Here is a 13,555-nt window from a genome sequence, read left to right on the forward strand (position 1 = left end):
GGCCGTGGGTAGGGGGCGTGTTAACGATCGTCCCCATTTGCATGCAGGCCTTTAGTGAATTCGTCGGCCGGCATGCAAACAGAAACGAATCGTGCACGGTTTGGAGGTGAATTTGGGCCTAATTGTCTAATGAGCTCTTAACCTATCAACCAATTATTTATGTTAAGTGGCAATTATTAAAATGTGTGCGTGCATCTGGCTGCACACTATTCTATAAGGCAGGGCGCCCAATTCCCATAGCGTGCATCCCAAAAGGAGATGTGGCCATGGGAAGGACATGGGCATATCAGGAGTGTTCCAAGAAAGTTGCTCACACAGTTATAGAATACTGGACAATTGTATCTAACAGGTGCCAGCACTTACATCAGGTTTCAGCAAGCGTAAGCCTGATGACCAGAGTTAGGTGTGGGAACTGGTGCTAAGCAGTATTCTATGAACGGCGTTCACCAGTTTTTTGGGTGCCCATTTTGAGTATTATTTGTGTGGTTTGAGTATTGAGTGTGTGGTGTAGTGGTTAGAGCGGCAAAAATGGGTGGAATTGTCCAGATAACAGGGGAAACAAATCCACAAAATACAAAGTGGCAAAAATGGGTGGAATTGTCCAATCAGAAAGGTGCACAAATGAAAGTGTCTTTCAACTCATCTGATGGGTCGAGTAACTTTGGATGAATAAAGATCAATCAGATGAGTTGAAAGACACTTTCATTTGTGCACCTTTCTGATTGGACAATTCCACCCATTTTTGCCACTTTGTATTTTGTGGATTTGTTTCCCCTGTTATCTGTAGTGGTTAGAGCTACAGCCTCGGCACCCTGAGGTTGTGGGTTTAAATCCCGCACCGCTCCTTGTGACCCTGGGCAAGTCACTTAATCCCCATTGCCCCAGGTACGTTAGATAGAGTGGGAGCCCACCGGGACAGTTAGGGAAAAATGCTTGCGTTCCTGAATAATTTGTAATCCGCTATAGAATTGTGGGATATGCAGAATATAAATTATTTAAAATTTAAAAAATTTGCTCCTTAGTGAAAATATTTAAAGCCCTTTCATGTAGGGGCAGGAAAGATACTCTGTCATTAGTTCTCCGTAACTTACTCAATCATAAGATACAGTCATCAGTCCCGTAGCATAAACATATAAACAGTCATTAATATTCTTAATGTAAATTGTACCAAATGTGGCATGGCTAATCTGCTATATCATATAAAAGTGCTTTATGTCAGGATTCCAACATTAAAATCATTTTAGAATCATATTAAAAAGAAAGATCACCATAGCCTGCTGAAGCCTAAAATTAAACAGTAACTCTGTAGAATTACATTAATTGTGGTTGTGGCTGTTAATGGTGGACATTTTTTTCTGTAGCAGCAGCTAACATACAATATGTGAGTATAAATATAAGCACTGCCATCCTGAACTGACAATGTGTTCACTATTTTCAGGTGTGATGCATCCAGTCTCAAAACATAAGCATGCATATTACCTAGACTGAAATAGGTTAGCAGAAACTGTATGCAATTTGTCAATCAAATCTCATTTCCACATTTTAGCTTCTATTTGCCAGCAGCAAAATAATGGCTTTCAGGAAGACTACAGATATCACAATGCATGTGTCTTCAACTCAATCTGTAACGATTATGGCAAAATAAACTACAGCATCTTATTTTATCATGAATATTATGAACAACTAATTGCTGAAAAAAAGTTACAGTTGTGCTCATAAGTTTACAAGGTTCGTAAAATGTGTTCCATTTGTGGAAAATATTCTTTAATTTAGGAATACTGGCCAGGTAAAGTTATCTGTCGTCACAGAATTGTGTGTATCCTCTAGTAATCATAATGACAACAGAACTTACACAGGCTGTCCTGATAAACAGTTTCCATACCCTTGAATGTTTGGGCTTATAATATACACTCAAGCTGACACACACAGGTTGAGATGGCAATGTAGGGTAAGTATCCACATCTGTGTCTTGTTAGATTGTGATTAGTGTCGTATAAATAGTCAATGAGTTTCTTAGCTTTTGAGAAACCCTTGTGCATTTCATCCAGGGCTGCACTGACTTTGCTGATTACTGAACCATGGGGAAAGCAAAAGAGCTGTCAAAGGATTTGCAAGCAAAAACAGTTCAACTTTATAAATCAGGAGACAAATATAAAAAGATATCCAAAGATATGAAAATGCCAATCAGTACTGTTCAAACTCTGATCAAAAAGTGAAAAATTATGAGTTCTGTTAATATCAAGCCAGGTAGGCCAAGAAAGATCTCAGACACAACTGTCAGGAAATTTTGTAGGGGTGCACAGAAAACCCCCACAAGCAACTTCTACTGAAATACAGACTCCTCTGAAACAAAGTGATGTGAGTGTTTCAGCATGCACAATAAAGAGATACTTGAACAAAAATGGGCTGTATGATAGTTGTCAGAAAAAAAAGGCATTGCTGTACCAACGCCACAAAAGAGCCTGTTCACAATACGCCAAATAGCAATGAAAGAAGTCTCAAAACTTCTGTAATAAAATAATTTGGAGTGATGAGACCAAAATTGAGCTTTATGGTCACAACCATAAATGTTTTGTTTGGAGGGGAGAAAACAAGGCCTATGAAGAGAAGCACCCATCCCTACTGTGAAGCATGGAGGAGGATGTCTGCCTTTTTTTTGGGGGGGGGGGAGCTACAACAGCATAGGAAATTTAGTCAAAATAGATGGCAGAACGAATGAAGCATCTTATCAGAAAACATCAGAGGAGAATTTGCATTCAGCAGTCAAGAAGCTGAACACCTGGCACACTTGGATTTTCCAACATGACAGTGATCCAAAACGCGCCAATCCGACCCTTCAGTGGCTGCAGCAGAAAAAAAGTAACGGTTCTAGATTGACCTCAACATCATTCAGCCAGATGGGGGAGAACTCAAACATGAAGGTCAAGATAAACCACCAAAGAATTTACAGGATCTGGAGGCTTTTTGCCAAGAAGAATGGGCAGCTATACCACATGAGAAAATAAAGGGCCTCTTTCCCAACTATCAGAAAAGGCTGCAAGCCGCCATTGATGCAAAAGGGGGCAATACACGACATTAAGAACTATGGGGCAAATTCTATAAGAGATGCCTAAGATTAGGTGACAAACTAAATAAAAAATTGGCTTTAATTATGAGCATAAGCTAATTGAAAAACTAAAAATTACGTGGATGAAAAGTGCTTCTTAGGCACGATTCTGCAAAAAGTAGGTGCCTATTGCATGGTGCCTAATGCCAAAATAGGCATGTTTAGGGGGAGAGAAGGACTTAGGCACCTCTGGATGTGATTCTCTAAAGGACTTAGGTGCCTACAATGTAAGCCTTTAAAACCCCGGCCTACATTACAGGTGCCTAAGTTTTAAGTACGAGTCGAGTTATCATTGTGATTACTAAAGGTCAATAGCCTCATCTGACCAATGCTCCTAAATTGAAGAATGGCGTTTTGAAGGCTCACTCATATTTTCCATAAATGGTACACATCTTACAAATTCTGCCAGGTGTATGGAAAACATGTTGCTTAGACTCACGAGACAATTAATTTGAAGAAAGAGATTGCCACAAAGAGCCAATTAGGAGAAGGATGAACTCAAGAAACTGGTCTTTCAACCTAACCCACTATTGTAACTAAAAGATCATTACTGTTATACACCAGTTCTTAGCCCAGCCTTTGGGACACAGTCAGCCAGTCAGAGTATGCATGCATCAAATAAATTTCTAATTTCAAACAGCAATATCTTCATCAATAGAATATAGTCCAGATATTATCACCAGTCATACACTATACCCAGTAATCCTTTCATTTATTATTTTGGATCTCAGCAATGTAAATCTTTGGCTAGCTTAGTTCCATTTGCCGTCAGAGAGATCATACATCAGATCGTCACTGATCCATTTCAGGATTGTTTTTTATTTTGGTCTTTTATTTTCTTTGCTAACATACAATATGTGAGTATAAATATAAGCACTGCCACCCTGAATTTCTATGCAGTACCTGTATTTTATGCAGATCTCTCTCATACATATTCATTGTGGCTATTCTAAACACTTGACTGGCTGCGTGTGTCCAGAGGACTGGATTGAGAACCACTGCTATACACAATAATGGTCCTGGTCTTGATCATTTAGTTAAAAAAAAAAAAGTCTTGTACTAAAGGTGTTGAAGACCGTAATAATACATCAAACATACACATAAAAAATATTTAAATAGTAAGTGCGAAAATAATTAAAACTTTTGTTTTCAACAGAAGGCATTTTTAAAAGACAGAACTGTTATAATTGTTCATAAGTATAACACTTAAGGAAAATAATGATCTAACACTTTGCCTGCCGTTTAGTCTACTGAGAGATATGAGAAACCACAGGGAAATTAAAAAGGTAATAAATGCATCATCATCACATTTTCATAATAGGTTTTTTTCTCTGCTTTGACTTATTCATTTGCTACTAGCTACACTTATTATGACTTTTCTTTGCAGAATATCTTTAAGTTAATTTTGCAAGCATTGTTGGCTGAAATGTTAAAGAACACTGAATATAATGGCTCCTTCATAGCTATACAGATTTTTTTCAAAAGTCGAAGCCACTAAACATATGTATAAATGCTTGAAACTGTATCCTCTTTGTCATAAAAGTAGTATTGAGGAACACGGTGTTTCACAAGGTACTTCACTGTATGGATAATTACCACAGCGGTAATTACAAGGTAAGAAAAAAAAACAAAAAAAAAACAAACAAGAAATATAGTACCAAGCTTTTCTCAACAATAGTGTTGTTTTTCAAGGTATGACTTTAAAACTTATAAAATCAAAACGCAATCATTTTCCCTAGCACATCAGCCTTCTTGGAGGAGGTGAAAGAAATGAAGCAGGTTTACGGTTAAGCACAGCACAATGCCTTCATTTTCTAAGGCTGAAATAGCTTACCTCATCTACATTTTCAAATGCATTGATGATGTCATAAGGTAGACATGACAGCAGGTCTATCACAAACCAGGTTTTCAGATAGTTCATTCTTATGAGTTTGGGATCAGATATGACCTCGCCACCAGGACCAACAAAAGTGGTGTGGAAATTTAAAACAATGTCAACCAGAAAAATAACATCCACCACACTGTCCAGAACCAACCAGGCAATATTGTTCTGTTTTGTTTTGAAGGAGACATTGTAAGGAACCATAATTGCAGTGTAGAAGGTTAAGATCAAGATGACCCAGTCCCAAGTAGTTTTAAATGCACAATAATGTAAGATAATGTGTGGGGGAGTCTTTGGTGCTTCTTGTTTATATTGAGGAAGAATATCAGACCCCAGCTGAAGAACCTAAAACAAAAAAAAAAGAATAAAACAAAAAGGGTGATAATGCTCAAGTAATAACAGAACAGGTGACAGTGCTCTCAAAAGCCAACGGTTTCTGAATTATTTAATTTGGTAAGATTCCATCAGTGCATAAAATCATGCAATAGCATATAGCACATGCCAATATTCACTGTTTGGGAAAATGCAAACACAATGGTAGAAAAGAAGGGTCATTTTCAGATTACAGGAAACAAATGTATATACAGTCAAACCTCGGTTTGCGAGTAACACGGTTTGTGAGTGTTTTGCAAGACGAGCAAAACACTCTGAGTCCTGTGCATGCTTCTGGAGGATGGTGGCCTGCTTGAATCGGAAGCCGGGAGGAGCAAATTGTTTTGAGTTTACATTATGGCCTATGGGGAACTTTGCTTTGATATACGAGTGTTTTGGCTTACGAGCATGCTTCTGGAATGAATTATGCTCGTAAACCAAGGTACCACTGAACTTTTTAAAATCAAGGAGTAAGGACAGTCCATTATGGGTGTAATTCTATAACTGCATGCCTATAAATAGGTGTACAGTACTCCCCTGAAATTCGCGTGGGTTCTGTTCCAGGAACCCCTGCAAATTCTTTAAAAATGCAAATGCGGTTTTTCACCTGTCAAAAGGCAGGGGAGGCAGGAGAGGGCAGCTGGAGAGCCTGCGGGTGAAGAAAATCACTCGCGATCTGCTCCGACCGCCTCTTCCTGTAGTGAAGTCGGTCTACACCAATCAGGAGCTGCTTTGGCATGCAGCTCCTGATTGGTGTAGCCTGACTTTACTACGGGAAGAGGCGGTCGGAGCAGACCGCGAATGAGCGAGTCCGCGATTCGCGCACCGCAAATTTGTGGGGGAACACCATATATTCTATATCAGAAAGTGGGTACCTTCTTTCCTTTAAAGAGCATCAGCATAACTGGGTATATATGCGCCATTGCACTTGAGCATTTACACGAGCCATACATCTGACGTTTAGGGCTCCTTTTACTAAGCTGCGGTAGCGTTTTCAGCACGCGCTAACCCCCACGCTACGTGGAAAAACTAACGCCAGCTCAATGGAAGCATTAGCGTCTAGTACACGCGGCATTGTAGCGCGTGCTAAAACTGCTAGCGCAGCTTAGTAAAAGGAGCCTTTAGTGTTTGCGCCTAAGTCTGAGGATACACAAATAGGGGCCAGGTTCAGTAAATGGTGCCAAAAAAGCAAGCGCTGGGAAAAATTTGTGCTCAGCACAGTTCTATACAATAGCGCTCAGATATATCCGGGCACCCAACTTTGGACACAAGGACTTATTTATTTTATTTATTTATTCAATTTTATATACCGTTCTCCCAGGGGAGCTCAGAACGGTTTACATGATATTCAGGTACTCAAGCATTTTTACCAGTCTGTCTCGGCGGACTCACAATCTATCTAATGTACCTGGGGCAATGGGGGGATCAGGCGACCTGCCCAGGGTTGCAAGGAGCAGCATGGGTTCGAACCCACAAACACACTAACTGAAACCAGGTGTAAATCCTGGCATGCAATTTAGGTGCACCGCCCTCAAATTTGATCACACTGTGGGGCTCATTTTCAAAAAAGAAAAAACATCCAAAAAGTGGCATAAAGAGGCAGATGGATGTTTTTCTTGCCAAAACCCTTCTAATTCACAATTTTCTAAACCCATTTTTCTAGATGGATTTCTATTGAGGTTGTCTTAAGTACATCTACATCTAGGACAGGTTTAATGATTTGGACGTTTTTCTACATTAATTGAACATTTTAGAAAACGTCCAGGGCACAATTTGTATGTTTGGTGCTAGACCTATTGTAACAACAAATAAGTGCCAAACAGGGGCCCAAACTGACCAGAAGACCACTGGAAGGAAGAAGGCATAATCCCTCACACTCTCCTAGTGGTCTCTGACTCCCTCCTACTCACCAAGCATGTGAATGAAACAGCACATACCTGCCTGTATGATAGCTTCAGATGTTATAGTTAGTACTAATAGAGCAAGCAAGTGGCTGGAGTAGCCTAATGGACTACTCCAGTGATGGGGAATCAGGCCCATATCCCACTCTGACTGCTACACTTAAAGGTGGATTATGTGAGTTTTCCAAAACCCACCCAAATTCCACTGTACCTACATACATATAGGTGACACCTGCAGGCATAAGGGGTATTAATGTGGTATGCAGTTGGGTCCAGCAGGTTTTGGGTGGGTTTTGAAAGGCTCAGCATACGCTATAAGGGGGTTACGGTGAGAGGTGTACCTGGGCCTTTACATGTAAAGTTCATAGCAGTGCCCACTAGGGTGCCACACTGCTCTGCTGGGATTCCTGTGTGGCCAGTTTATTAAAAACGCTGCCCTGCCCTCCCACCATTACATCCCTATGACTTATTTTCTGTGTTTTTCTTATAGATGTGGGTTTGTTTGTGTTTTTTTTTTAATGGTTCAAAAAGATAAGACACATTGAGGGCAAGCATATTTTAAAAAATGGACATTTATGAAACAAATGGAAAGAAATTTTTCGTTTTGGTTTTTTTTTGTTTGTTTTTTTTTAATTGAAAGCTTTTTATTGAAGAATAATTTGTGCAACCAGTACAAAACAGAAGTAATACAAAAGGTCAACATACCCAAATAAAGGTCATGCCCCAAGCACTAATAAGATCAACAACATCTGCCCAAAGCTGACACCTCTTGGAAATAAGCAGTCCAACATATTTCTTCAACAACAGATTCTCCACTATTTTAACCACCTCAACATGCCCTAACCAAGAAAAGGATAGCCCCCCCTCCCCCCAAACTCTCCAAATCAATCTTAAGACGGCAGAACAAGGGAGGATAATTAAGTTCATACAGATCAGTACCCAGGGGTCCAAAGATAACACCCAGATATCGCAAACATTTCTTAACCCACCGAAAAGGGAACCTCCGGCGCACATGCTCAACGCTGTCCTCCGATAGATTCATGTTCAACAGTTCCAATTTACCTATGTTAACTCAGAATCTGGACACCGCACCAAATGCATCCAGCTCAGACAGCACTGCATGCAAAGAATTTTACGGATCCTCCACTGTAAAAAGCATATCATCTGCGAATAGGTTCGGCTTATACTCCCCATTAGGGATATTAATCCCTTTGATATTCAGATTACCACAAACTCTCTGAGCCAGGGGTTCCACAACCAAAGCAAATAAGATAGGGGACAGGGGGCATCCCTGACGTGTCCCCCGAGCTAAAGAAAAAGTAGCAGAATAACCCCCATTAACTTTGACGCAACCCACCAGGTTAGTGTAGAGAATACGAATCTACTCACGCATACGAGGTCCTAAACCAATATATTCTAACACTTGAACTAAAAAGGGCCAGGAGACCCTATCAAAGGTCTTCTCAACATCAATAGAAAGGAACACTGAATCTCTATGGCCATGGTGAGCCCTTTCCATAAGATCGTAAACCCTACGGACATTGCCCCCCACTTGCCTACCCACCACAAACCCAGATTGGTCAGAATGTACCAAGCGGGGGATCCAAGTTATCAAGCGATCTGCTAATACCCTTGTAAAGATCTTAGTGTCCACACCCAGAAGGGAGATCAGGCGATAAGAAGCACAATTCAATGGGTCCTTTCCATCCTTTGCCTAAATAGTAACCTCTGCCAAGCACATAAAAAATGGAAGTTAATTACCTCCCTCCATGGAGTTAAGAAAATGTAACAGGAGCAGAAGAAGCAAATCCTGACGACGTTTATAATATTTGACTGTAAACCCGTCCAACCCCAGAGACTTCCCCACCTTCATGGATCTTAAAGCCTTCCATGCTTCCACCCCTGTAATAGGACGATCTAAGCGCACCGCATCCCCTTCTTCAATTCGAGGCATCGGGAAAGGGGCCATATACTGTTCCCTCTCAAAAGGAGTACCCTCCGCCTCCGGAGTATAAAAGTGTTCATAATATTCCATAAATTGGGCCCTAATGGCATCCTCACATCTCAAAACCTCACCCGAGGCCACCTTAATGGACAAGATGTTATTCCTTGTTTGACGAGCTTTCAACCGATGCGCTACCAATCTACTAGCCTTATTGGAAAACTCAAAATACTTCTGCTGCAACAACTGGAGATTGAAGTCCAAGCACTCCAATTCCAGAGCATGCAAATCACTGCGGGCCCATTGTAATTGCTTACCCACGTCCGTATTCCACGGTTGATGCTTATGCATATCTTCCAATCTCCCAATCTGTAACAAAAGTACTCGAACTTCCACGCGCCTTTGTTTCTTCCGGAAGGATGCCAGCGCTATCAACCTACCCTGTAAAGTTGCATTCAATCCTTCTCAAAAGGCCTCTGGGGATGCCTCGCACCCCAGATTCATATCTAAATAGTCCTGTATCCATTACTCAATTTGAGTCTCCACATCCGGGTCATCTAAGAAACTATCATTAAACTGCCAGTACTTCCTTCCAGTACTCCCCGAGGCAAGAGCTAATTGCAACCAAACCGGAGCATGGTCAGACCATGTGGTCTCCTCAATGTCCGTCTGCTCCACTCGCTGCAGAAGACTCTTTTCCACAAAAATATAGTCAGTTCAAAAATATGATGCATGCACAGCAGAATAATGAGAATAGTTCCTACCAATAGGATAAAGCCAGCGCCATCAATCCTCCACATTCAAAGCTTTAACTGCCTCCCTAAATAATTTTCGATCCCTCCGGTCATAACTGCCAGCTCTACCCGAGTTATCCAGGTGTGTTGACATGGTGAGGTTAAAATCGACCCCAAAAATTAAGGATCCCCCCTTAAACTGTAAAATCTATGGTACCAGTTCCTGCAGAAAGTGCCCTTGCCCTTCATTAGGAGCGTACACATTTACCAAGGAATGCAAAGAGCACTCCAATAGTATCTCAGCCATAATATACCGGCCCTGCGGATCTCGCACCACCCTTTGAACATCACAACTCAACCCCTTACTAATGAGAATCCCCATCCCCCACTTTTTGTATTTTCCACCCTAGAAGCCCAGAAAGATAGAGGAAACCTGGGGTCCCTAACATGTTTTTCAGGTGCCCTCAACAAGTGGGTTTCCTGCACAAAGCTTTCCTTTTATGTTGGGAATTTAACTCTCTAAGATTATAAGATACTAACTTGATCCCCTCCATTGTGAAGAATACCACCTAAATAAGCCCCTACCAGGATCTGCCTCCCCATTACCCCTTCCCTACAGCCCACCCCTCCACCCCCATATCCAATTCCCACAATCCCCTCTGCTCACCCCCTACCCCCATAGTGAGATCAACCAGACCTCCCACCAAAACTCAAGGAAGTAAACCATCCCCAGAGCCCTTGCCACAGTAAAAATAAGCAAACTGAACCTGTCCCCAAAACAATCCTACCTCACCACTCAGCAAACACCCCCCCCCCCTCCATTCTATCAAAAGACACTCATCCCTGCAACCCTTCAAATGAACACAAACCCCCACAGCCATACCTGACCTTTGCCCACCACATTCACTCATGGGAGAAGAATTAAACATTCCTCCACTCTCTCTCTCGAGCACCTAATTGGAAGTACACAGTCAAGCATCTCAAAAGCACCACTCCATTCATCCACAAAACAAAGCAATACCACAGTTCATAATATCGTTACGTTCAGGTGTGTCCATTAGTGGGAGCCACAGCAGATGGTGCTATGCCCCACGGGCTCCTTGGGCCCTTCATTCAATCCGTTGCCAACGGAAGAGCGCCAGTCTCTGCCACACATTCTGCGCGACTCCCGCAGCAGGGCCAGAATCCTCTGGAATCTCAATCCCCTCCTTCTGAAGTAGTGCCCGGGTATCTCACACTGATGTGACCCTGGTTTGCACTCCATTTATTGTGATTAATAATCCAAAAGGATAAGTCCAGCAATAGCGCATATTTCCTCTAGTAAGGGTACTGGTGACCTCCCGAAAGGACCGACATTTTGCAGCGTGCTAGTCACCAAATTGTGATAAAACTCCAGGCGGTGGCCCTCCCATGTCACCGTTCCCAGCTCTCTGGCCCTCCTTAAGGCCCTCTCTTTGACCACAAAACTTTGCAAACAAATCACAATGTCTTTAGAGTAGTCTGCATACTGGGGTTCCAATGCCCTGTGGACACGTTTAATACCAGGCTCCAGCGAGTCATCCTGGAGCAGCCACCGTAATAGTTTAGTCACAGTAGCAAGCACATCTTTATAGACTCCCAGCTCTGGTAGGCCCCGCACCCGCATGTTGTTTCTGCGCGTGCAGTTCTCTAAGTCTTTCATTTTGTCCAATAATATCTGATATTCCTCGGTAATTTCTTCCATTTTCCTCTGCCCATGCCCTCCTCACAAGTGTCCATGCACTTCTCCACCACCTCCACTCTCAATCCCAACTTCACCATATCCAAACGGAGTTCCTGTACCACTTCCTGCACTAGAACAGCCACTGCCAATATTTTTAAATTTTACCTCCTGAATCCACTGCCTCATATCGGCCTCCAGTGCAGGTGCCGCAGTGGAAATTACATCTTTTGCCGCCATCAAGGTGCAGCTCCCCGCATCCTCCGCTACTGCTCCACCGTGTGCGCCCTGGCCCACGGATTTTTCCAATGTGTGCGGCAATGATTTTTCCACTTCACCTTTTTTTTCATGAAGTCATACCTCATGCACACAATCCGGCACCTCACCCTGCCAAAAGAAGTGCTCCTGAGCATAACTACACACCAAATTTTGAGGATTTTCTCAGGGCTAGATTGTAGCTCCCAAATCAAGCGCCCATCCATGCAGCTGACATCATTTCCTCCCTTCAAAAGACATTTTTCTGTTTTAAAAAAATGATCAAGTTCACTACTGGATTTTTATGCGTGTTCTACAAAACATCCAAACTTGGATTTGGACGTCATATCAAAAATACCCCTCTATGTGTAATTCTTTGAACCCACTGAAGCTCCTCCCATAGCCATACCCTCTTTGGGGGATTTGGATGTGGATTTATATAGAATCATGCACAACCAGATCTACTTGCAAAGTCATATTAAAGACAATTAATGTCAATAATTGATTGTTAATGGCACACTAATTTATTTGTGGGAGGATTTCAGGATTCTGTTTAAATTTGGGCACCATTTATAGAATCTGATGGGAACATCAAAAAGTGCAGCAGATGGTAGCAAATGGCTCTGAAGCATGGCTGCCAATTCTTTCTTAAGCAATTCTCGTAGTTGATCCTGGATAGATAACTGCGGTTATGAAGACTGTAATGGTACCACAGGTTGCACAGGGTGTTGAGGTGTTGGGGACTTCGATGTAGAGGCACACCTCAAAGGTGACAATCGCTGTGTGGATGGCATACGAGACTGCTTTTGATGCCTTATGACATGCATCGACTTACTCGATGCTGGAGATGCCAGTGACAAATGTTGAGAAGGACAAGAGTACTTCTTAGCTGGTTTACCAGATGGAGACGGTACCGATGATGCCAGGATGTTGATGTTGGTTTATCGATGGCTGATGCAATTGACATCATGAAAGGCTTAGAAAACCCAAATAACTTCTCCTGTTGTAAACGTTGAGCCTTCAAGGAGCGCTTTTGAAGTGTGGAACAATGAGCACAAGAGCTGACTCAGTGCTCGGGGCCAAGGCACTGAAGATATCAGTTGTGCGGATCAGTGATGGAAATGGTCCTGTTGCACTGGCTGCACCTCTTGAAGCTTGTGGAAGGCTTTGACATGGACTGGAACACCGCTGATGCTAAGTTGAAGGGCTCAATGTTTACCAAGGATTGAGTAAAAAAGATACCGAAAAAGGTTTGAGGCACCCCACAGGAACCCCGGCTTGAAAGGGGACACAGGGGCCTAGTCCCAAAAGAATGGAAAAGCAAATTTGACTTTTTTCATAGAAAACCAAAGAAAATAAAAGTAACAAATGGAAAAAGAAGAAATAACACAAGAAGGCACAAAAATTGAAGGGAAAAAGAGTGCTTTAGAAGGCTCCCAAAAAACACGTCTTCTTAGCTCCGTGAAAAACTAAGAACTGATGGTCCCATGAGCTGAAGTCCGGCAGGAAGATACTCGCACATGCACGGTATGGGCCATCTCGAGACTTCTGAACAGTTAAAGTGATACTAAACTTTTGGACTGTCCATACTGGGCTTCATGGATAACGTCACCCACATATGAGAATATGCTACCTGCTTGTCCTGGAATAACATAGTTTTCATT

At 42.1% G+C, this 13,555-nt stretch overlaps 1 protein-coding gene across 7 annotated transcripts in view; it reads right to left on the reverse strand.

Moving 5' to 3' along the window:
- KCNH5 (potassium voltage-gated channel subfamily H member 5) overlaps positions 1 to 13,555 on the reverse strand; it is a 316,925-nt gene that overhangs the window by 199,516 nt on the left and 103,854 nt on the right. For all 7 annotated transcript variants that reach the window (XM_033952023.1, XM_033952024.1, XM_033952025.1 and 4 more), the window contains one exon: positions 4,941 to 5,333. In XM_033952023.1, the coding sequence (XP_033807914.1) occupies positions 4,941 to 5,333 (393 nt within the window). The remainder of the gene's footprint in view (positions 1 to 4,940; positions 5,334 to 13,555) is intronic.

Source organism: Geotrypetes seraphini, chromosome 7, assembly GCF_902459505.1.
Source record: "Geotrypetes seraphini chromosome 7, aGeoSer1.1, whole genome shotgun sequence".
In the NCBI taxonomy this organism is placed as follows: Eukaryota; Metazoa; Chordata; class Amphibia; order Gymnophiona; family Dermophiidae; genus Geotrypetes; species Geotrypetes seraphini.